This window comes from Taudactylus pleione, unplaced genomic scaffold (assembly GCF_031769625.1).
Source record: "Taudactylus pleione unplaced genomic scaffold, aTauple2 ptg000437l, whole genome shotgun sequence".
NCBI classification, from domain to species: domain Eukaryota; kingdom Metazoa; phylum Chordata; class Amphibia; order Anura; family Myobatrachidae; genus Taudactylus; species Taudactylus pleione.
The window spans coordinates 5,971,030-5,994,438 of NW_028284839.1; the positions used below are offsets into that span (position 1 = coordinate 5,971,030).

The following is a 23,409-nucleotide window of genomic DNA, read 5'->3' on the forward strand; positions in this document are numbered from 1 at the left end:
TATGATGTCCCCTGGAGGACTGTCTCAGAATTACATGCAGTTTACACAAATGTAATTCTGAGACTGTCCTCCAAACAATACTTACAGGTCCTAATACTTTACAACGTTAACCCTCCTGTTACTAGTGGAACACTCCTGAATGTGATTTATTGTCAAGCACCGGGGAAAGTAAGGGCTATTTACAAATGGGCTTCTTCGGCAGCTTAATCTACATTCCAACAGAAAATTAGAAAGCGCCCGTTAATTTATTGCAATTAACACTTGGATACAAACCATTAAGCTAACTTAACACTAGAAATAACGACAATGACACCACTCATTGTTTAAAGATCAACGTTATTTGTTTATTACTTTTAATTAGTCTTAATTAAATAAGGGTGGCAAAGAAGGACGCTACCAAGAACCAGCTCTAGCCAATAGACTCTCTTAAAAAATTGGGGGACAACTAAAACGCCCCACTCTATAACGGCATAACCTGCGTTGTGCAGCACTCACCACCTTTTACTATAACAGTATGGACGCTCTGTAAGGAAACGCCCTCTCTCCTACAGCAGGGATAGGACACACCCGCCGTCTTTCAAAAGGGTAAGTGCCCCACAACGACCTCTTATGCCACATGTGGCTGCTGGCTAGTAGCGTCTTCCCAACCATACTCATAGGCCAAATCTTTTGACCAATCAATACCAACGAACCAAAGAGTCTACCTAGCAACAGGTTCCTAACCTCTAACCATTTACAAAAAATTAGGCCACTTATACAGCTTTATACTGCCCTCAGCTCATTAAAGTAAGCAAATATTCAATTGCTGCTATGCTACAATGCTTTTCTTCTGTATTCATTAATTTCCCTATTTACCTGAATGAACTGACCGCCCACTGCTCTTGGGAAGTCGGCAGATATGGGAGTTTGGTCTATTCTTTCTGGAGTCTGGCAGAGGTCGCTAAAAATCTGGAGCCTCCCAGACATTCCGGGAGGAAAAGGCACGTATGGTACAATGTTGTCCATAGAGCGCCATGATATTGTACGCTAGCGGGAAACATTAAAACTGAAGTGACAAAAGTAAAACAAAATAATGACTTGTCAGGAGGTGTGGGTGTACGTTAATTTATTGGCTTTTAAGCTTGTGCGCCGAATGCCTGATGTTAGTGCAAAAGCGGCTGCACCTTGTAATGCGCTAGGTGGAACAGCGCACGTTGTGATTTTTCCACTTAGTAAAATACCATTACTGTATTCCACCTTGTCCCATGATAATTTTGCCACTGGGGGGCAGTGTTCCACTGTTAAAGAGGGTTCTTTTGAAGAAGCAATAGGACAGTTGTCCCTACATAAATGCAAGCGTACACAGATTCCCAGACATAATCTGCAGAGCACTGCCTGAGCAGGACGACTCACTCTCCCTCTTATTTGCTTTAGCAATTGGGCGTACCAGGGAATTTGCTTGTGGTCAGGATCTAAACACACCCTGTGCATCAGTAGGAGCAGGAAGTGGGAGAGAATGGATGTGTCAGAATGCAATCTAATGATGCTGAACTTGGCAAGGATATCAATATCATACTGGGCTTCCAAAAACAATATGTGGAGTATTGGAGACATCACCCCTGGCAGGAGCAAATTCACTCCTTTCAGGCCAATCCCCATCAGCACTGACCCCAAGTTCTCTGTCTGATGATAATCAGCCTCGTCAGTCAGTATGGTTACCTCAGGACAGCCACCAAGCCGGTGACTTCTGAGGTCTGTTTATCAAAGTGTGTTGTGCGTCTTTCAGAATAAAACTGAGACACCAAAGGAGATGTCGTTAACAGGTGGCCAGTCAGAGCCTGGTGCACTATAAATACCAGCTTACCCTGCAGGCAGCATGCTGGTCCTTCAGCTGCAGACCAATAAGGGGTCTATTTACTAAGAAGTGTTAGGAGATAAAGGGGTCTATTTACTAAGCAGTGTTAGGAGATAAAGCGAACAGTGATAAGATACCAGCCAATCAGGTCCTGTCATTTTTCAAACACAGCCTGTGAGATGGCAGGAGCTGATTGGCTGGTACCTTACCTCACTTTGGGGTCTATTTACTAAGCTGTGTTAGGAGATAAAGTGAACGGTGGTAAGGTACCATCCAATCAGCTCCTAACTGCCATCTCACAGGCTGTGTTTGAAAAATGGCAGTTAGGAGCTGATTGGCTTGTACCTTATCACCGTTCACTTTATCTCCTAACACAGCTTAGTAAATAGACCCCTTTATCTCCTAACACAGCTTAGTAAATAGACCCTAAATCGTTTAACTATCTCTACATAGTTGTATAAATCACCAAAGTGGTTTCTCTAATAATACTGGAATTTACTGACTGTCCCTAGTATTTTAATCTGTATAGTCACAATTTGAAGGGATGGTCCTGCCATCCCAAGTATCAGGAGTTCTGTCCCCATTTGGGGACAGTTGGAAGAAATACTCATATTCACTAAGCAGTGCCCCTTTAGCAGCAGGTGTACCCAACATTGAAAGTTTTCATTAGAGGAGGGGGAAAGAGAACAACCCAGCACCCCCAATATGCTGTGTCACTGCCCCCCAAGTCCCAAGCGAAGCAAACCGCGCAGCCGGACGAATGGACTGTTATTGTCCAGAAGCCGCCTAAAGCTCATCCGTTTCAGGTAGCCAAGGCCTTTTTGCAGCAGGCCACGCCCCCTTTGGCCACCATTTGAGCAGCTTAGGCTTGTGGCAAAGTTAGTAAATACGTGTGTAAATGATTGGACATACAGCCCCTAAGCATTCTTAGGCCCAAACCAGCTGTCTCTTCATCACATTCATTGTCCCAGGCCTGACGTACTAGAGAGCTCCTGAATAGAGTAGGGTAATAATAGTGAAAACAGACTGCCAGTGATATGCGTGAAGTAAAAGATCTGTGCAGAACATTACACATGTCTGACCAGGTTTATTATTGGAAATTCACTTGTTGCTGAGTAGGACGGGGTCACCAAGCCTTCACACGCGGCTCCGGGAAGCACAAATGCACTAAGAGGGCAGATTTTATGTGTACGGAACAACATCTGTTTTCCCTGTCAGTACAAAAGCCGAAGGTTCATACAGGGGGAAGTAGGGATATAAAGGTAGAAACAAGTGCTTTTTTTTTTCTTAACCCCGTTTGAAATATATAAAACAATAGAAAATAGAAAAAAAAATAAGAGATGATCATAGGGCTGTCGGCACAGCATATACTGCATGTGTTCACAATGAGCATGTTACAGATCCGATCTCATGCGAGAATGGCCGATGCAGGGTCTTGCGATTTCTGTCGCATGTCCACTTGCAACTGAAGAGAATTAACTGGGCTGTAACATGGTTATCTCATAGGGCGGGATGCACTATCAGCGATAATATGGTCAAACCTCCAAAATGTTGTTTTCGGGGGTTTGACCGCATTTCTTATATGCACCAAGCTTAGGAAAGTAAAGCTTTCCGCAGTTTTGACCTGATGGGTAACGCCATCTTCAGATGGCGTTACCCAATTCCTTCCACAAGATGATGTGAGAGGGATCCAATCAGATCCCTGCCAGCATCCCCGGCGGCATGCCCACCGTCAGTGCCGGACCCGGGACTGTTATCACCCTGTGCAGGTCCGTTCCTTAAGAGGGTGGCAGTGCACTGCGCCCTGTGAAGCACAGCCACCCCTTCCCCCCCTCCCTCTCCTCAAATCTTCATTACCAGCGGGTGGGTGGAGGGCGGGGATCTCTTCCTGAGCCGGCCACGTTGATGCCGCCCTGTGCAGCTGCACTGCACGAACGTCCCTCAAGCTGGCCCTGCACACCGTTCTTTGCATGTGCAGAGGGGCTACTGGGTTATAAACCCATAAGACCATCTATCGCAAAGGACAGTTCTTATTGGGGGACCTGTCCTTTGATGCATACCGGCGGGATGCACCACATGCAAAATGCGATGCTTGGTGCATGAAGAACAACAAACCAAGCATACAGATAGAGACAGGAGAACCACAATTTATAAGAAATTCCACAAACAAGAGCATTGATTTCCGCGCCCGCATTTCGTGAACATCTACGGTCAACTTACGTTCAACCCTGCATCAGACCTTTAATGTATAGAACGAAGGAAAAACAAATATGTTAAAATGTTTTTTGGAGACCAAATTAAATTAAGGACCTCATTCAGAGTCGGTCGTAAGCGGCCGCTCGGTCGTACGCCTAACGATCGAGAATCAGAAAAAAAACAATCGCACTGCCGGGCGATCGCAACCAAAGTGACGCCCATACATGAACAAAGCACCTCCTCTAGCTAACGAGTGATAGCAGTTAACAATCGAGTCAATCGTTGTCAGTCGTTGTCAGTTGCTGTATGTTAATTTTCTTCTGACGGTTGCGGCCGCTTGTGTTGTGTGCAAATTACACCAAAAATTAACAAAAAAACACATAGAATAAGCCATCCCCATGAAATATATTTATTCTTATTATTCGCTAATGCTAACGCAACTGAATCAATTACAAGCCAATTAGCAGTGTTATTAGCAACAACAAACGATTATTAGCTGCTTGCATTGTGCGGCACAAAATAGAAACATCAAACATAACATCAGTCGCATTCGATAGTATCGATTGTACTCTGGGGCTTGAGAGAGCACGTACCCAACCTCAAGCTGTACCATCAGCCAGGCCTCTAACCTGCTCGCAGAGTGACGTTTTACTACTTCCAGCCTTCTATGTCGGTCGTAGCAGGAAATTTATGTAAGCCCCTGAAACGCCCTGAAAACGGTGAGGAACGCCTGCGTTTTTAGACCACCACCCCCGTCAACACCCACAAACGGCCTTTCATGTCAATCAACTCTCAGAAGCCACTTCCTGCTCGTAAGCCGTACGATCGACAGCATTCTGGATCGCAAGGTCTCGCACGCACATACGCACAACTAACCGTACGCATGCGTGGTTTGGAAACATCGGATGCGTACGACCGAGCGGCCGCTTACGACCGACTTTGAATGAGGTCCTAAGTGTGTAAAGTATGTACGTGTGTCTGTATGTATGTATGTACTGTGATAGGATCACTGGTAAAGTGGTCTGTGGCAGGGACATTTATCCCAGATTCCTGTCCTATGTGTTTAAAATCCCCAGGAGAAAGTCTGCAGTGTAGCAGGCTTGAGTTTCGGCTTTTTGAAAAGCCGGTTTGGGACCTGGGAGTTGTGGGTGAGAGGAGAGGGAGGGCTCCACCCACGGCCACTCCAGGTTTTGGTTCTCGCAGCCTGGTAACAGGTTTGATTGGGTTCCCACCTGAGAGTGGCCAATATAAGCCTAGTGTGTTGAGGGCTGATTGTCTCACCTGGGAGAGCAGACAGGGAGTTTGCTCAGAGACACTTGGAAAACCTATCTGTGAGTACTGTGCTGTGCTTTGTTGCTGGCGAGGGCATTAGGCCCTGCCAGGTTCTGGTAGTGAGGGAACTACCTGTGAAGTTAGTGCCCCGACAGGGCTAGGATTTACGTTTATGTTTTCTTTGTGTTATTTCTGACATTGTACAATAAAGACTGGCGCCGACCAGCTTGTACTTGCATCCAGACTGGTGTGCTGCTTCCCTGCTGCTGTGTGTGTGTGTAAGGAAGGAGTCCTCTACCCAGGAGAGGGACCCCCTAACCTAACTGTGTCACAATATGGTGGAGAATGCGGGTATCCACACACACTGAAGTTGCAGCGAGAGGAAAACTTTCCATTTAAAAATTAAAGGGACAGACACCCAGTTTGTGAGTGTGGAAATAACACTGTGTCCTTGGAGTCCCATAGAGGAGGCATCAGCCAATGCTTAGAGAGGTAAGGTTCAGCTTCCAACCTACCCCACAGGACAAAATGGAGGAAATTATTAAGGCCTTGCTCCAAGCTACAGGAGTTCAGCAGGAGACGAACAAAGCTCAGCAGGAATCTACCAGGGCCCAGCAGGAAGCTACAGCAGCTCAGCAGGAATCTACCAGGGCTCAGCAGGAATCCACCAGGGTGCAACTGTTGGCCTTGGAGGCAACAACAGGTCGCCATCGAGGAAACCCGCCAGGCCTTAGCGGAAAACAGCCAGCCCATAAAAGAGGTGATACAGCACCTGGTCGCCCGGCCCAGAGATGTTAATACTGGTCCTCCCACCACCACTCACTCCGTACGAGCCAGTCACTTCCTCCAAAAGATGACTTCGGGCGATGATGTGGAGGCCTATCTCGCCGCATTTGAAAGAACGGCCGAAAGGGAGAGTTGGCCCCAGGAGCAGTGGGCAAGTCTGATGGCACCTTTTTTGTCTGGGGAGCCACAAAAGGCCTATTTCGACTTATGCCTGGCTGATGCCAAGGACTATAAAAAACTAAAACAGGAGATCCTAACTCGCTTGGGAGTCACCACCTTTGTTCGTGCCCAACGGGTCCACCGCTGGGAGTTCCATATGGACAAGCCTCCACGTTCACAGATGCATGACCTCGTCCATCTGTCCTCAAAATGGCTACAGCCCGAGACGCTGACGGGACCACAGATCGTGGAAAGGGTCGTAATGGACCGGTACCTGCGATCATTACCCGCGACTCTGCGCAAGTGGGTGAGCCATGCAGACCCTAAAACCGCGGACCAGTTGGTCGAGCTAGTGGAGAGGTACGTGGCGGCTGAGGAGCTGAGGAGTATGCCCCACCAAGCCCCGATGGCGCACCGGCGAACTCCCACAGACACTGGTAAGACTGTTCCAGGGGAGAAGGGTGCTGGGCGGTGGGATGTACCTAAGACTGAGGGTGTAGAACCTGGAGACAGGCCTGCCAGGCCAGGAAGGTTCTTGCCCCGTAAACGACTAGACATTAATATGATTCAGTGTTTCCGGTGTGGTGACTTCGGCCATATTTCCGCTAATTGTTCACTTACAACTGAACCTATGCAATGTGATACTGCTCATGTCTACCGCAGGGGGTCTTTCTTTGCACAGACAGCCTGTACGGCTGACCGGCAGGCTGAGACTGATAAGCACATGTGTGTACTCACTGTAGATGGCAACCGAGTAGAGGCACTGTTAGACTCTGGTAGCTTGGTGACACTTATAAAAGCTGAGCTGGTGAACCCCTCGAGGCATAAGGGGAAAACTGTTGATGTGACCTGCATACATGGGGATAATCGATATTATGTTACTGCCGAGGTGAACATCGAGACACCATGTGGCTCTGCTATAGTTTCTGTGGGGTTGGTGCCTGGTCTGATGTACGATGCAATATTGGGGAGAGAGTTTGCTCACTTCTGGAAATTGTGGGAAAGCCGTTTTGTTCCAGAAGTGAACAACCCCGGTCCACTTGAGAAGGTTGTCGATATAGTGGAGGAGGGAGTTTCTTCTGAGTCAGAGTTATTCCCTTTTTCTACTATGATTGGCGAAGTAGAGAATGCGGAGCGTGACGGTGGCCCGCCAACTGATGTGCCTCCCATTGAGGTGGGAAGTGTTGTTGGGCCAGTTGATCGTCTGCCTGATTTAGAGGTCAGAAGAGAGGTCTTTGCCGTGGAGCAGTTGAAAGACCCTACTTTGGTAAAAGCCAGGAAGAATGTAAAGGTAGTTGATGGTAAACCCGTAGACCCTGATAGTTCTTTGTCCTATCCCCACATGGCAATGTGTCAGGATTTATCCTGCCCTGAGTGTCAGTATCATGCTCCCAGACCACGTTTTAAGGGTCCACTAGTTCCATTGCCTATTGTAGAGGTGCCAATAGTGAGAGAGCACCTGAAACAGGCTCAACAAGCACAGCAGAGGGTATACAACCGCAATGCTCGGTTACGCAGCTTTGCTTCTGGGGACAGAGTGTTAGTGTTGGTTCCCACTGTGGAAAATAAACTTTTGGCTAAATGGCAAGGCCCCTTTGAAATCTTAGAAAGAGTGGGACAGGTCAATTACAAAGTTTACCAGCCGGGGAAAAGAAAGCCGGAACAGATATACCATATAAATCGGTTAAAGCCCTGGAAAGATAGAACGGTACTGTCGGCCGTCCGAGCCCCTCTAGTAAAACCAGGGCCCTTAGTTCCCGAAGTGACAGTGGCAAAAACCCTGTCGGCAATTCAACAACGAGAGGTCAAGGAGTTTCTGGTTAGAAATAGGGTGCTGTTCTCTGACGTACCTGGGAAAACCTCGGTCGTTAAACATGACATCATCACTGACCCAGGGGTTAAAGTTAATCTAAAGCCCTATAGGTTACCAGAAGCACCAAGAGCATCGGTGTCGAAAGAAATTAAAAATATGCTAGAGTTAGGGGTTATTGAAGTATCACATAGTGAATGGTCAAGTCCCATTGTGTTGATTCCAAAGCCCGACGGGAGTGTGCGTTTCTGCAAAGACTTCCGAAAGTTGAACAGTGTTTCAAAATTCGATGCCTACCCTGTGCCACAGTGGAGAAGGAGGCGTTGGCCATAAAGTGGGCGTTACAAACTTTTACATTTTCGGTGGAACACAGGCCAGGGGGCCTGTTGTTTAAAGCAGACGCGTTGTCACGCGTTCATTGTTTGGGGGCTTCAGTTGTTCCGCCCCATAGGTCGAAACAAAGGGGGGGGATATGTGATAGGATCACTGGTAAAGTGGTCTGTGGCAGGGACATTTATCCCAGATTCCTGTCCTATGTGTTTAAAATCCCCAGGAGAAAGTCTGCAGTGTAGCAGGCTTGAGTTTCGGCTTTTTGAAAAGCCGGTTTGGGACCTGGGGGTTGTGGGTGAGAGGAGAGGGAGGGCTCCACCCACGGCCACTCCAGGTTTTGGTTCTCGCAGCCTGGTAACAGGCTTGATTGGGTTCCCACCTGAGAGTGGCCAATATAAGCCTAGTGTGTTGAGGGCTGATTGTCTCACTTGGGAGAGCAGACAGGGAGTTTGCTCAGAGACACTTGGAAAACCTATCTGTGAGTACTGTGCTGTGCTTTGTTGCTGGCGAGGGCATTAGGCCCTGCCAGGTTCTGGTAGTGAGGGAACTACCTGTGAAGTTAGTGCCCCGACAGGGCTAGGATTTACGTTTGTTTTCTTTGTGTTATTTCTGACATTGTACAATAAAGACTGGCGCCGACCAGCTTGTACTTGCATCCAGACTGGTGTGCTGCTTCCCTGCTGCTGTGTGTGTGTAAGGAAGGAGTCCTCTACCCAGGAGAGGGACCCCCTAACCTAACTGTGTCACAGTACATATGTGTGTATGAATATGTGTATGATTATGGTATAAGCTAATAGGACCAAGAATGGAAACCTGCCTGACATCTTTCTAAGTGAACACTCATCGACTACAATCTCTTTGGTTGTATTTTGGTTCCATCATAAACAGCCCTTGTAAAGCAAATCCAGTGTAAGGTAGAACGTTTCTGATGGTGAAAGATTTCTTTTCAAAAGTTCCAAGACTCTTCTTTTTTTTTTTTTTATGGGGTACCCATTAAACATGGAAGAGAACACTGGTCGGGAGGTGAAAGCACAGCTCTCAATGCACTGAACTGCAGCGCGATAGCTAAATAATAGGCGGCAGGCGGTTTAAATATCAGGGAAAACAGTACGTATCAGCAGACTGTCTGCATTGGTCTCCGGAGAAACATTACAAGTGCCAGCTGGCCGGGGTTACCGCAGTCTCACTCGCTGCCTTTGACAGAGAATTCCGACTAGTAAAAAACAGGAAGGTCATTCATTATGGTGAGAGAGACAAAGAGGGTTTCACAGCGGAATTTTAAAATAACTCCCAATATTTTATTGATGAGGATAATGGACTAGTAATGTGCCATACTATCTGGTAGCTTTCCAAACTAAAAGGCTGGTACGATGGCTGGGCTATGGGACTCTAATCTGAGTGCTGTAAGGGAGGCATGCCAAACGCCTAATAGATTATATATTTATACTGATTTAGGTCAGTTTTACAATCTCAGCCAAGCCTGTCTAACAGCTGTATCACTGAGCTTTCTTGTGCTGGGTACACACTTGTCTGCTGACTGACCTGTAGTCCCGGCATCAGTGGCGTCCCTGCCTGTTCTTACATCCGGCGTGGGTAGGGATGGGCTGCCTTGTAGTGCATGCAGCGAAGTCGTGTGTGGGCAAAAAAGGTGGGTGCGACGTCACGGGTGGGCGTGGTCTTGCTGGTATGGCGTGGCCTCGCGGTCCGAACCCCCATTTTTGTCTCTCCAGGGGTGCCGGAGATGGGGACTTCCCCAGGGACCAGTTTGATTTGCAGTGCCGGCTCCCTCACTGTGTCAGGAACCAAGTGCTGCACGTAATGCTACAGCCAGCACTTTGCTGTCACCTCTCGGCGGGTGACACCCGGGTACAGCCCGCACTCCCCTTGCCACTGCCCAGCATTAGAGTAGGCAGCTCAACTTCTTACATGCACGTGGGAAAACGAGCTAAACAACAAAACTAATGCTTCACGCGCCTATTAGTCACACGTTAATGCGTTTTCCATGAGTCTTTCATGCGCTTTTACCAGAAACAACCTATATACTGGGAGTGTGCATTCTAAAATAAATAAAAAACGCAACGTTTGCATTTGGGAGGAACGGCACCAATAACTTTTTTAATGCTTTGTTTAACGTGTGAAGTAAGATCCGGCAGGTGTGGAGGAGCCCTCACAGCAGAGAGCGTTGTATAGTCATGGAAATGTTTTGCTTTGATTGTGCTTGTACACAGGACAGGTGGATGGTTACTAACAGGGCTCTTTACTCATTGGTGACTCTCCATGTGCGAGGCACAGTCACAATCCATGACATCGGATTCCCTTTCTGATCTACCAGAACTACTGTGACGTGTATGAGAATACAACATAAGCAGGTATAAGTAACGGCTTTAATGAATGCATACACTTTTATTAAACGATAAGCTCCCTCGATTTTAAACCATCAAAATATATGATCCAACTTTTCTAACATATACTATTTTATTATAATAGGGTGATTTAAAGTCTATTGTTTTGGTTGGGGGGAGAGGAGAGGTCAGTATATACATTATTTAATCATTGGGGTACCAAATGTGATGTTTTCTCTGGTTTTATGCGATTTCCTGTAAAGCTAAATAAAATTTAACATACTTTGTTTAGTTATAGTTTAATGACTTATTTATGAACTACTAAGGGTACATGGTCCTACGTGTTGGAGGTGAGCACTCTGCGCAGAGGTGCCCTGTCGTCACATGGCCTGATTCAGCAAGGAACGCGGCCGCAAATTCGCACGCACCCGGTCCATGGTTTTGCACTGCGCATGCATCGCATTGCGCGTGCACCAACTAGCCACTGCGATCAGGTAAGGGATCGCAGTGTGTACTCAGACCCTTCCGATATTGAGTGACAGGAAGTACCGTTTGGGGGTAGTGACGGTGGGGTGGTCGGGCGAACGCAGGCGTGCCTGTGCGTTGGGACGCCGTTACAGGGGCGTGCACAATTAAGCCTCTATGGCGGCATATGCAGCCAGAGTTCTAGTTGCACCCAGGAAGTTAGCTAAATCCTGAGTGAGGTCTGGTCAACCACTATTATGCGTATGGGTCTGAAGGTTCTCGATGTTTTTGCTATCTTGCTAACTTTTCAAGCTGTGAGTAAAAGGTAGGGGGGTGGCTGTATGTAGTGCGCCCAGTCTGCGGTTTGGGCTGCGGCGGCAGTGGCATGCATTGATTAGCATATTTCCGCAGTGGTCGGGTGCGTGCGAATTCTCATCTGCGTTCCTTGATGAATCAGGCCACAATGCGCTACTTCTCTATCCTCTATAGCATAGGATGAGCCCCTGAGTGTCTCCTGTACGGAGACTAGATACAGTAGAGACCTTGGCTTTACCACTGTGTCACCACCGCTGTCTATATTATATGGTCCACTGACACCATGTGGTATATGTATATCAGGGGTGGGGAACCTTTTTTCTGCTGAGGGCCATTTTGATATATATAACATTATTCGCGGGCCCGGTGCAGGCCACACCCCCTCCGTGTGATGTCAGATGGAGCAGGACCACAAACGCTGGTGATTACAGCAATGCCCGGAGCATCCTGAGGATGCTCTGGGGAGCTGTAAGGGCAGTGGTGTGACCGTCTGAAACGTCCTAAGGATGCTCCAGGCGGCACTGCTGCATAGATTCTGGCTGTAGTGCGCCATTCTAGGCACCCTACTAGCCAGATGATAGCAGAAAAAAGCTCAGAGGGCCAGACCAAATGATTCCGGGGGCGTTATACGGCCCCCGGGCCTGAGGTGCCTCATCCCTGATGTATATAGATGTGTGCTTAACTCCTGTATTACTACCCTATATGTTCCTGGCTGGATTTTTTGTACCTGTTGTATACCTGCATTGTGTACATACTGTACCAGGGATGTGCAGTCTGGGGAGGCAGAGCCTCCTCTGTCATACTCCTGAGATTTGATATAAAAATTATTAGAATAATTAAAACGATATTTATAACTTATAAAAATCTCCTTTGTTTATTGTAATCATTTTTATAGTTAACACTCACCAGCTTTCTGGAGCTCCCTGGGACTGCAGGGAGACAAGAGTTGAGGCGGCAACAGCTCAGCCTCGCTTCTGTATAGTCAGATACTGCTTGCAGAGATGGGGGCGGGGCCACACCACGGGCAATAAGCTGCACATACAGAGAGCTAATAGAGGCATGCCTCAGTATGGGGGGCATGCCTTGAGCACTGATGGACACCTTGGATGTGTCATGTGACCAGGAAGTGCACTGCAGTGTTTAGAGATCGGACCTGTCAGCAGCAGCAAGACAAGACACAGTGATGCAGGTAGGAGAATCAATGTACACTGAAGCTTAGTGTAGTGAGGGGAGAGTTACAGTGAGTAGGGGGTGAGACAGGCTCCCAGCACTCAGATCCATCTCAATGTGTGTCTCCCCAGCCATTGACCTCACCGCACGTCACTGGTACATACTGCATTAACCCTGGTGTTATCCTGCAACATATTCTGTCTGGTTAACAAACCAGAAGCTTTGTAAGTTGTTCATTGTGTGGTCTGACCTCCATTACTGTGATATGGTGCCATGACAGGGCTGTAATATGGTACCATAATAGAGCTGTAATAAGGTGCCATGATAAGGTTATAATATGGTGCCATAATAAAGTTGTGATATGGTGCCATGATGGGGCTGTGATATGGTGCCATGATGGGGCTGTGATATGGTGCCATGGTAGCGCTGTAATATGGTGCCATGGTAGCGCTGTAATATGGTGCCATGGTAGTGCTGTAATATGGTGCTATGGTAGGGCTGTAGTATGGTGCCATGAAAGGGCCTCATGTTATGCTGTTTGTGTTATTGTGTACGCTTCGGAGTGTATCTTGTGTGCATGCAAGTACGGGTGATGCAGAGTTGCACGCCATTCATTTACACTTACGACTGAAGAGACGGAGCTGGGATGTAGTGGAGCACTCTTACATAGGTAAAGTGCAAATGTCGCCCATGCAGACCTGGAGGTAAGGGAAAATTTACCGAAGGTGTACCTTTAGCACCTAGCATAAGGTACATGTAAATCTGCACTGATGATGACAATTAGTAGTAAACCAGGCACATGCACACATGTAGTCGTAACTCAAGATGCGTACAACCATGGTCTTAACTAGGATTGGCCGAGCAGTGCCGCCTCCCACGGCACAGGGCCTAGAAGGTGGCACCTTTGCTGTCCCGTGACACCTGTATTTGGCATACATGGTGTACCAGAAACCCTGCAACCTAACAAGCCTGGAGCGTCCTTTGGCGTCACACAATCAGGGGCGGCTACAGCCCAGTGTTAAAAACTGAGTACTTGTGTATTTTACGGACTCATTATTATTCTCAATCTAATCCCCTTCACGGAGAGGACCCTGACGTCATCAGCCAGTGTCCAGCGTCATTCCCAGTGTCCAGCTTCATTCCCTACCATCGAAGTGGGCATAGAGGGAGAATATAGCCTTGTGGTGAGCGTAGTGAGCCACCGAGCCTGAAGCGTGGCGAGCACAGCGAGCCCACGAGGGGACAACTTTGTTCTTTAGGTGGGGACAACTTTCGGTACTTGTGTACTCAGAGTACACAAGCACCATTTAAAACATTCATTGGGTTCTCTCTGCAATGAGTCTGTAAAATACACAAGTACCAAAAACTGCATACGTACAGGCGAATATAGGCATTTTTGCCCATCCATGCATCTTTTGAGCAATGTAATGTTTTCAGCATCCTTACAGATGGATAATGACACAAAATACTTTATTTGTCTGCCAAAAGCTGGGAAGTTTGTCATCTGGGACTGTCCTGTTGAAATCAGGCCAGCTGGGGGGTCTGCAGGTAGCATGTGATTGGTTGCTGTAGATTACAGAACGTATTGAGCACCAGTCTGCATAACTGTCCCCCCATGACACCGACAGCTTTGTGGAAGGAAAAGCCTTTCTCATGGAATATTGCAATATAGCTCTCTGAGTGAGCAGATTTTATTGCCTGGTTAGATTGCAGCGATGAATGAAAACTTAAATCCTTGGCAGGGAGGGACTGGGAGTTTCATTTTTAAATATGAAGAAGGGAATTGGTGAAAGCCACAATGGTAATTAAACGGGTAGACCGTGTAATTACAGCTCTAGACTAGTCTGGTCTGTGGTATAGAACATAACACGCTCGCAAGCCCCTCATACAAAGGAAACAAATGCTGAGCGTTGCTTCTCACTGGTGATCCTAACACAGACCTTTAATTAGATTCATTCTGGTAAGCTAGAACCTACCCCTTGTCATCCATTAACTCCTCGTCATCTTCCTCAACATCAGACGCGGGGCTTGTGCGGGGAGGGCATGATCGAGTAGAGACGTTACGGGCCAGAATGGAACCTATAAGAAAAATAAAACGATAAGGCAAATCTAATAATTATGGAACATTCATATATTGCAAACAATGAACCATCTCAGCTATTCAAGAACCTAGGACAGTATGGGTGCAGTGTATAGTACTGGCTTTGGCTCCTGTCCAATCAGGTGGAGTATACACGACACACCTTGGCTCCTGTCCAATCAGGTGGAGTATACACAACACACCTACAGTTCAGGCAAGTCTGAACTATCTGCATTTCTGCTCTGACCAGCGGCTATTAGAGGTAACCGTGATGGTACTGTACCAGTAGAAAGGAGGGGAATCCTACCAAGGAGCAACCTATCACAAAATTAAATGACACACCAAAAATATATTAGATATTGCCGGAGCAACCCGGGTCCTGGCCTGGTCGCGACCAGGGTTATTCCCGGGACCAACCAAGATACACTGCGGTCTGAAAGGTGCGTCCACTTTCAGGGGTGCCGAGAGGGGGGGGGCGGGTACTAATTACCCAGGCCCGGGCTTGCTAGAGGGGCCCGGCGGGGGTCCAGGTCTGGTGCCGCTCCCCGCCCCTCTTACATCACAGTGCTGGGCTGAACTGGGAGACTGCTCGCGGCTGCTAAGATGCAGCCACAGCAGTCTCCTATGCCTGTGGGGGGAGCGATCAAGCTGATCGCACCCCGCACTGGTTATGCGCCGGGCTGAAGGGGCTCACTGCGCCCCAATTGCCAGCGTGATGCAAATCTTTTTTTAAAACCTAAGGGGGCGTGGCCACGCCTCCCGCGATTAGGCCGCACTCCCCTTTTGACCTGGGCCAGTCTCTTGGCGGGCCTTTCTACTTCTAATGACATACACTGTTTTGCAGGTCTAACACAGGTGCAGGGAAAAGGGCGACGACCCGGGAATAAGCCAGATTCAAGGTGCAGTGTAAAAGGGTTATAACACGGGTTGAAACTCTATGGGAGATTTATCAAAGCTTGGAGAGAGATAAAGTACCAACTAATCAGCTCCTAGCTGTTATTTTTTAAATACAGCCTGTAAAAGAACAGTAAGAAGCTAATTGGTTGGTTATCTCTCTCTACTTTATCTCTCTCCAAGCTTTGATAATTCTACTCCTGTGTTTAATAACCCGTATCAGACCCGGGATTTAGGTTTGAAAGGGGTATACAGATGTGTCCACATACATCTATCCTATGTACGGTTCAAGTCGCTTTAAACACGATGTGTGAGCCTCGTGTGACTTGGTAGCGCAGAGCGTGTTTTCATGCAACTTTTTCCCTTAAAATGCATATCTTATTCGCAAAGCGATGCAAATACGCTGCACAAGCAGCTGATGCTGAGTAAAATGATATGCGGCATGCCTATGTTCTGTGTGCGACTGCGGGTGTATCTGCATGCGAAATGCTACGTTACAGTGTCATTGGCTGCGACACTGTAATGTAGCATTTCACAGCAGATACACCCGCAGTCGCACACAGCATATAGGCATGCCGCATATCATTTTACTCAGCATCAGCTGCATCGAATTCAAATCGCCTTGTGAATAAGACGCATTTTAAGATAAATAAATGCATGAAAAGACACTCTGCGCTACCGAGTCACCCCACGGCATGGCACGACTAGAAGGGCTGGGCTGTTTAACACGCAAGGAAGTAAGATCATACATGCTTACTCTCCCGGGAATCGCGGGAGGCTCCCGATTTTTCGGGTAATCCCGGAAGAGTAGGCATATCTCCCGCATCCCGCCCACTTCCTAGTGAAGTGGGCAGGATGGGGAGATTTTACCTGAAATTATCGGGTCCGTCGGGAAGGGGCGGGCCTAAATGAGGCAAATCGCGTCCTCACGGACCCGCGAATCACGGGGGTTTTCTGTAAAGGGGGCGGGGCCTAATGTCGTCTATCGTCTGGCCCCGCCCCCCGAAGAGGAGAGCAGCAGGTCCCCTCCTGCTGCTCCCGGAAAGCTGCCCAGCATTGTAGGTAAGTATGAGTAAGATGTATGTGGAATCATCTGTAAATGTAGCTTTTCTAGCACAGCCTGTAAAATGATAGTTAGAAGCTTATTGGTGGGTATGGGTACTTCTCTACCCACCAATAAGGAGTCCGGTTAGCGCTACACAGCACAAACACACAGCCGCCGGAGCCGGCAACTGTGTGTTTGCTGTAATCAGCAGCCGCTGAGTCTGTCAGACTCTCAGCGGCTGCCGCTGCTCCCACTGCGGGAGCCATCTTCCGGCTCCCGCAGTGGGTAATGGGAGAGACGTCGTCATGACGACGTCTCTCCCATAATGCAAAGCGGCCAGAGGAGCCGGTGGAAGCGTCGGGACCAGGAGCGGGGTTTCAGGTAAGTGTTTTTTTTTTATTTTTTTATTAAGTCTCTCTCTACTATGGGGGCACTACCAAGTGGGGGGATTACTATGGGGGCACTACCAAGGGGGGGGATTACTTTGGGGGCACTACCAAGGGGGGGGGTTACTATGGAGGCATTACTATGGGGGCACTACCAAGGGGGGGGGTTACTATGGAGGCATTACTATGGGGGCACTACCAAGGGGGGGATTACTATGGGGGCACTACCAAGGGGGGGGAGTTACTATGGGGGCACTACCAAGGGGGGGGGATTACTATGGGGGAACTACCAAAGGGGGGGATTACTATAGGGGCACTACCAAGGGGGGGGTTACTATGGGGGTACTACCAAGGGGGGGGATTACTATGGGGGCACTACCAAGGGGGGGGTTACTATGGGGGCACTACCAAGGGGGGGATTACTATGGGGGCACTACCAAGGGGGGGATTACTATGGGGGCACTACCAGGGGGGGGATTTCTATGGTGGCACTACCAGGGGGGGATTACTACTGGGGGCACTACAAGGGGGGGGACTACTACTACTGGGGGAACTACAAGGGGGGACTACTACTACTACTGGGGGCACTACAAGGGGAGGGGACTACTACTAGGTGCACTGCATGGGGGGCGGGGACTACTACTGGGGGCACTACATAGGGGGAGGGGACTACCACTGGGGGCACTGCGAGGGACCACTGCTGGGGCTCTATATAAAGGGCAATACTGGGGGTACTGCATAGGGGGGAGACTACACCTGGGGCCACTATTTAAGGGACATTGCATAAGGGTTACCACTATTGGGGGCACTGCATGGAGGGGTGGACTTCTACTGGGGGCACTGCATAGGGGGTACCACTATTGGGGGCACTATATAAGGGGCCTACTACTGGGGGCACAAGGGGCACTGAACAGGGGGGACCACTACTGGGGGCACAAGGGGCACTGCATAGGGGGGCATCACTACTGGGGGCACTACTGGAGGCCTGCATAAGGGTGTTATCTCCTGTGGCACATGGGGGCACTGCATATGGGCACTACGACAGGGGGCTGCCCCTAATCTTTATTTTTACCTTACATTAATCCCATATGGACCCGCCTCCTCCCTGAAACACTTGAGGGGGGGCGGCGCCGTAGCACGCACGTTCTTCGGGCACCGTAGCTACACGCTACTCCTCTGCCAGAGCCGCCTGCATGCATTTGCCCCCCAGGCTAAAAGTTGCCAGCCAGCCCCTGAGTTATATGATGTTCAGTGTCCCGTACTTGGTATACAATCTCCTTTAACATTTAACAAGTTGTTATTTTTAAAGACTGCAGACTTAGCATGCAATGACAGGAAAATGCTAATCGGTATTAAAAAGGTCAACAGTGCAATTCTTATTCTCTCCATAGAAACCCACCTCCCCAGACAACGCTAAATTTAGAGCCATACAGCTCTAAGAAAATGTCTCGGACAGAAAGGGCAATAAGCATATTAAGGGGTCTGTGTACTAAGCAGTGATAAGTGACAGAGTGAAAAGTGATAAGTCTGTGATAAGTGCCAGCCAATCAGCTCCCAACTGTCATTTTTCAAACACAGCCTGTGAGATGGCAGTTGGGAGCTGATTGGCTGGCACCTTATCACAGACTTATCACATTTCACTCTGTCACTTATCACTGCTTAGTACATAGACCCCTATATCTCAATTTAAATTCACTGTGCAGAAATGGAATTTGAAATACCCTTGAATTATGTCCTAGCAAATGTCATTGTCACGATTATGGTTCAGAATAATGGACTCTTTGCTACCAGCTAAGATTGTGCTACATAGTACAAGAGTGCACTTTTAGTTTTTGCCAGGGAGCAGTAAGGGGATTTGTGCTTTGATGTGCCTGGTACGCAGCTCGCAGCCCCCTGCACTGGTTTTTAGCATGACAAGCTATGGGGGGGGGAATTCAATTCAACGCACTATTGAATGGCGACGAGAGGTACTCCCGAAGCTATGCAATACACCGCGCTGTTTGGGCGCGCTAAGGATTTTTTCTCGCACCCCCCTGGGGATGCAAAGAGAAATCCGACCAAAGTACCGGGTGTGCGGCTGTTTTTCTACATAGCGCGGCGCTAACAGCGCTCGCCCGGCACTTTGGTCAGAGAATGCCGGTTACAGCGCCCAAATGCTCTGCTAGCTAACCGGAATAACAAAGGGGTTTAATTAGGCTAGTTTGACTTGCATTTGGAGTCATAGTGACGTCAGCAGATACATGACCGCTAATACAAAGCCCTGCAAGAGCGATCTTATAGGACAGACCAAGACACCAGTCAGCAGCCATACATGTGGAGGGAGCAGAGAGAGCGAGCAAGGAGCGCGAGGAGGGAAGAAGCCTCAAAAAGCAGTCACGAACCTGGTAAGCTGGGCTTCGGGAGTGCGCGACACTTGTGATTTACCATTTAAGTGTAATTAATTTTGCTTGTATCGAGGCCAGCTAATATTTCCACGAATGTAAGCTATAATACACTGGGGGAGATGTATTATCAGGCATTATGGGGAGTTGTGGTATCAGCGCACGTTATCAGTTATCGATTTCGACAGCTGCAGCAGGGACAGCACTGCCGGGCTCCGGGCTGCATGTGAGATCCCGAGCATGCCCAGTGAAGCCGGCCGGGAAGTGAGACACAGCGCATCAGCACTAAACTGATTCCCTGTGTGCAAAGTCGGAGATCATCGGAGGGAGGAGTTTTCACTTCCCCACTATGGCAGATGAGATGTTCATACATCTCACCGGTACTGCTTCCTGCTTCGCCTCGGTAAAGAGGTGAAGCAGGGAGAGTAATAGCAGCACGATGTGGTTTCAGGTTAGGGCTAGCTGCAGAATGAACGCTAAAACACATAGTCGACATGTTGGTTATCAACATTTACATTGTCCATATTCTGGCAATGTCGGCATTATAGAATTAATGAAGAGGAAGGACAGACATTCTGTCCATGTGGACATTCTGAATACTGACATTCAGACCACATAGCACATCCATGCTGATTTCCTGGGGCCATGCCCTGTAGTCAGCATTGTGGATGATCATCATATTATGAAGAGCTCAAAGCATTACAGAAGGGACCGTCAGCTACGGAGGTTGGATGGGAAGAACAGAAATTGGAGAAGTCCCTGGGATTATGTTGTGTCATGTGAGCCACACAGGCCACCGTCCTCATCATAACCATCATCTGCTATTTGCACCTGCACCTGACCATCTGCAAATAATATGGCTTTTCCAGGCGTAAATGCACATATGTTCACAATTGAGTGATGCCCCTTTAGGGTACTCTGCCTAGGTTAGAGCCCCTCTGTCCCACCTCGTCCTATCCAGGCACAAGAAGATGTAAGTGGCAGAATCACCCAAATCTGCATATGTGTGCATCCACTGTTCTAGGGATATACAAAGCAAAAATCACAATATAAATTACTCCACCTAGTGCAATACTCGGCACCAGACCCATTGCGGTTTGTGATTCTTACCATATATTTTATCTAGGAAAAATTTATCATTTGGAACCTTGGTAATTTGATATAAATTATTAGTATGCTTTATTTATAACGTGCCAGCAGATTACGCAGTGCTGCACACTGAAGGAACCCCAATATAAACAAATAACATACAATAATTGCTCTCTCTCTCTCTCTCTCTCTCTCTCTCTCTCTCTCTCTCTCTCTCTCTCTCTCTCTCTCTCTCTCTCTCTCTATATATATATATATATATATATATAGTCATATCCGGAGGAGAGCACACAGCAGAGCTGAGATGCGTCATATCAAAGGGCAATGCAAATACGAACCCTCCAACAGGATCCTTCCACCAGTAAAGAACTCTCTGCTTGTGTAACGGCTTCATTACCATTACTTGGGCCAAAATAATTCATGCTAACAGGTGGGACGGGATCGGGTCATATTAATAAGTCTATCTTGAAGGCGGAAAAAGCTTCCTAAATATATTTAGTTACAGGCCCCTGTGTTTTGACACCTCCACACGTTCATGGATCTACAAAACAATTAATCAATATTTATTTGTCCAAAATGTACACTATGAATCAAATGGACAATTAAACAATATTAACACAACTGACACTATTATAATATTATAAGTTAATACTAAATAAATAATCTGCAAATTACTAGAGCAAAGATCAAAGAGGGAGGCGCTCTAGAAAAGGTCAGGTAATAGTCTGCGGACCACAGATGTTTGCAGGTCGTTTCATCCTTTTTTATTACAGCCCCTCGTCCTCCCCATACAAACACCTGGAACCACTCCGTGTCTCAGGAACAGCTGTCTGCTGACGACTTATTACTGGATAGTTGTGCTTGGAGCCTAGAGATCCACCTAAGCCCCGGAGGGATCCACAACACGCACAGAACAAGCATGGGCACACTCTCCAGAATTCCAATACTTTCACAGTGAGCCATGTACTGTACATGCAGTGATTACAGCGCACACCATAATCTTATAGGGATTAGAAGACTTTATCTAAGAGTGGAGATAAGCCCAACGTATAACAATTACATTGTAGAATTCCCTGTATAATGATTCATATATACTAAAGGCTGATACGTTGTTACCTAATAATTACTTATATTGGTTATACAGTCTTTTCTTTTACTGACACAGTAGGTAGTACAGTTCTGTGCATATCTAGTTACACAAATGCTGTAGGGTTTATGTGTTATGCTGCATAGTATGTCATGTCACTAATGCCTTCTGTCTTCCCATATACCCAAACTAAACTGCACACAAACAATCCAATGGTACCTGCATGGTTTTATTAAATAGCATTGAATGTATGTGTCATGCAGTTACGGGCTGAACAGGCATTAACAATGGAAGGGCAGATGTACCTGATATAGGGGCATATGTATCAAAGCTTGATGTGAGATAAAATTGTGAAATATAGATCACCAACCAACCAGCTCCAAACTATCATTTCTTAAACACAGCCTGCAACATGTAAGTTATACCCCTTTCAGATATACAACCCGGGAAATTTCCTACTCAGACCCGGGAATTTCTCCTTTGCAAATTCCCGGGTATTTGGTCGAGACTCCCCTTTCACACTACAGTGTCTACCCGGGAAATTCCTAGGTAGACCCCTTTCAGACAAGAGCAGGGTTTTTCTGCTTACCTGCCTCTTCTCTGCCGTCTGCTCCTCCTAGCCTATCCCCTCTCTGGCTGATGATGATGATGTCATCATTCAGCAGCCAAAAGCCGGCCAATTGTAATGCAGTTGTTTTTTTTTATTATAATTTTTTTAACATTAAGTTTAATTTCCTGGTGGTCCAGCGGGAGTGCAGGCGGCCCACTGTGGCACAGCCGGCCGGTGCTGGGGGTGGTGAGTAGCAGCGCTGAGCGTCCTATAGGAGGCTCTGCGCTGTCAACTCAAAGCAGCAGCGCTGAGCGTCCTATAGGATGCTCTGCGCTGTCAGCTCAAAGCAGCAGCGTTGAGCGTCCTATAGGACGCTCTGCGCTGTCAGCTCAAAGCAGCAGCGCTGAGCGTCCTATAGAAAGCTCTGCGCTGTCAGCTCAAAGGAGCAGCGCTGAGCGTCCTATAGAAAGCTCTGCGCTGTCAGCTCAAAGGAGCAGCGCTGAGCGTCCTATAGGTCAGCTACATGCAAAAGCTGCTTGGTGCTGCCCGGGAGTAGTAAATTCCCGGGTAGCACCATTCAGACAGAAGCAGGGTAATTTCCGGGACTTAAGTCCCGGGAAAAACCCTGGTCGATTGCAGGGGCGGCTACCCAGGAAAGTGTTCCCGGGTAGGTACCTTTCACACAGACATGAGACCCGGGAATTTTGGCCGAGGCAGGCCAAAATCCCGGGAATCTCAGTATGTCTGAAAGGAGTTAAAGAAGCTGATTGGTTGGTGATATATATCTTACTATTTTAACTCACATCAATCTTTGATACATATGCCCCATAGTGACCACTCATGGTATAATAATATTTCTACTGCAAGCTGTCGTAGCTTTAGTGATAGTGTAAAGCAGAGAAGCCTTCTCTCCCAGCATTACACCCGCTTCTAGTGCACAGATTCTTATTCTCTGAGGTTCATTATAATGTTTTCCATCTACTCTCCCAGCGACTCTCCTCCTCATCACAGAATATTGCAAGAGATAACAAACATGCATCCAAACGCATTCTCAGCACCCTCACGCTTGGCATTATCTAACGGTGCCGATATCGCAGCTGATATTTGACAATTCACCTGGTATTAAAATGTTTATGGGTTGTTTCCAAGATGACTGCCAATAGCCCCAATCTGCCTGGATGTGCGGTGATATTCTGACCGCACTAACAGGCTGCATTG

At 47.8% G+C, this 23,409-nt stretch overlaps 1 protein-coding gene across 3 annotated transcripts in view; it reads right to left on the minus strand.

Moving 5' to 3' along the window:
- The window catches only part of PLEKHG5 (pleckstrin homology and RhoGEF domain containing G5), a 419,500-nt gene that overhangs the window by 141,919 nt on the left and 254,172 nt on the right, over positions 1 to 23,409 (minus strand). For all 3 annotated transcript variants that reach the window (XM_088447753.1, XM_088447755.1, XM_088447754.1), the window contains one exon: positions 14,656 to 14,758. In XM_088447753.1, coding sequence (XP_088303879.1) covers positions 14,656 to 14,758 — 103 coding nt within the window. The remainder of the gene's footprint in view (positions 1 to 14,655; positions 14,759 to 23,409) is intronic.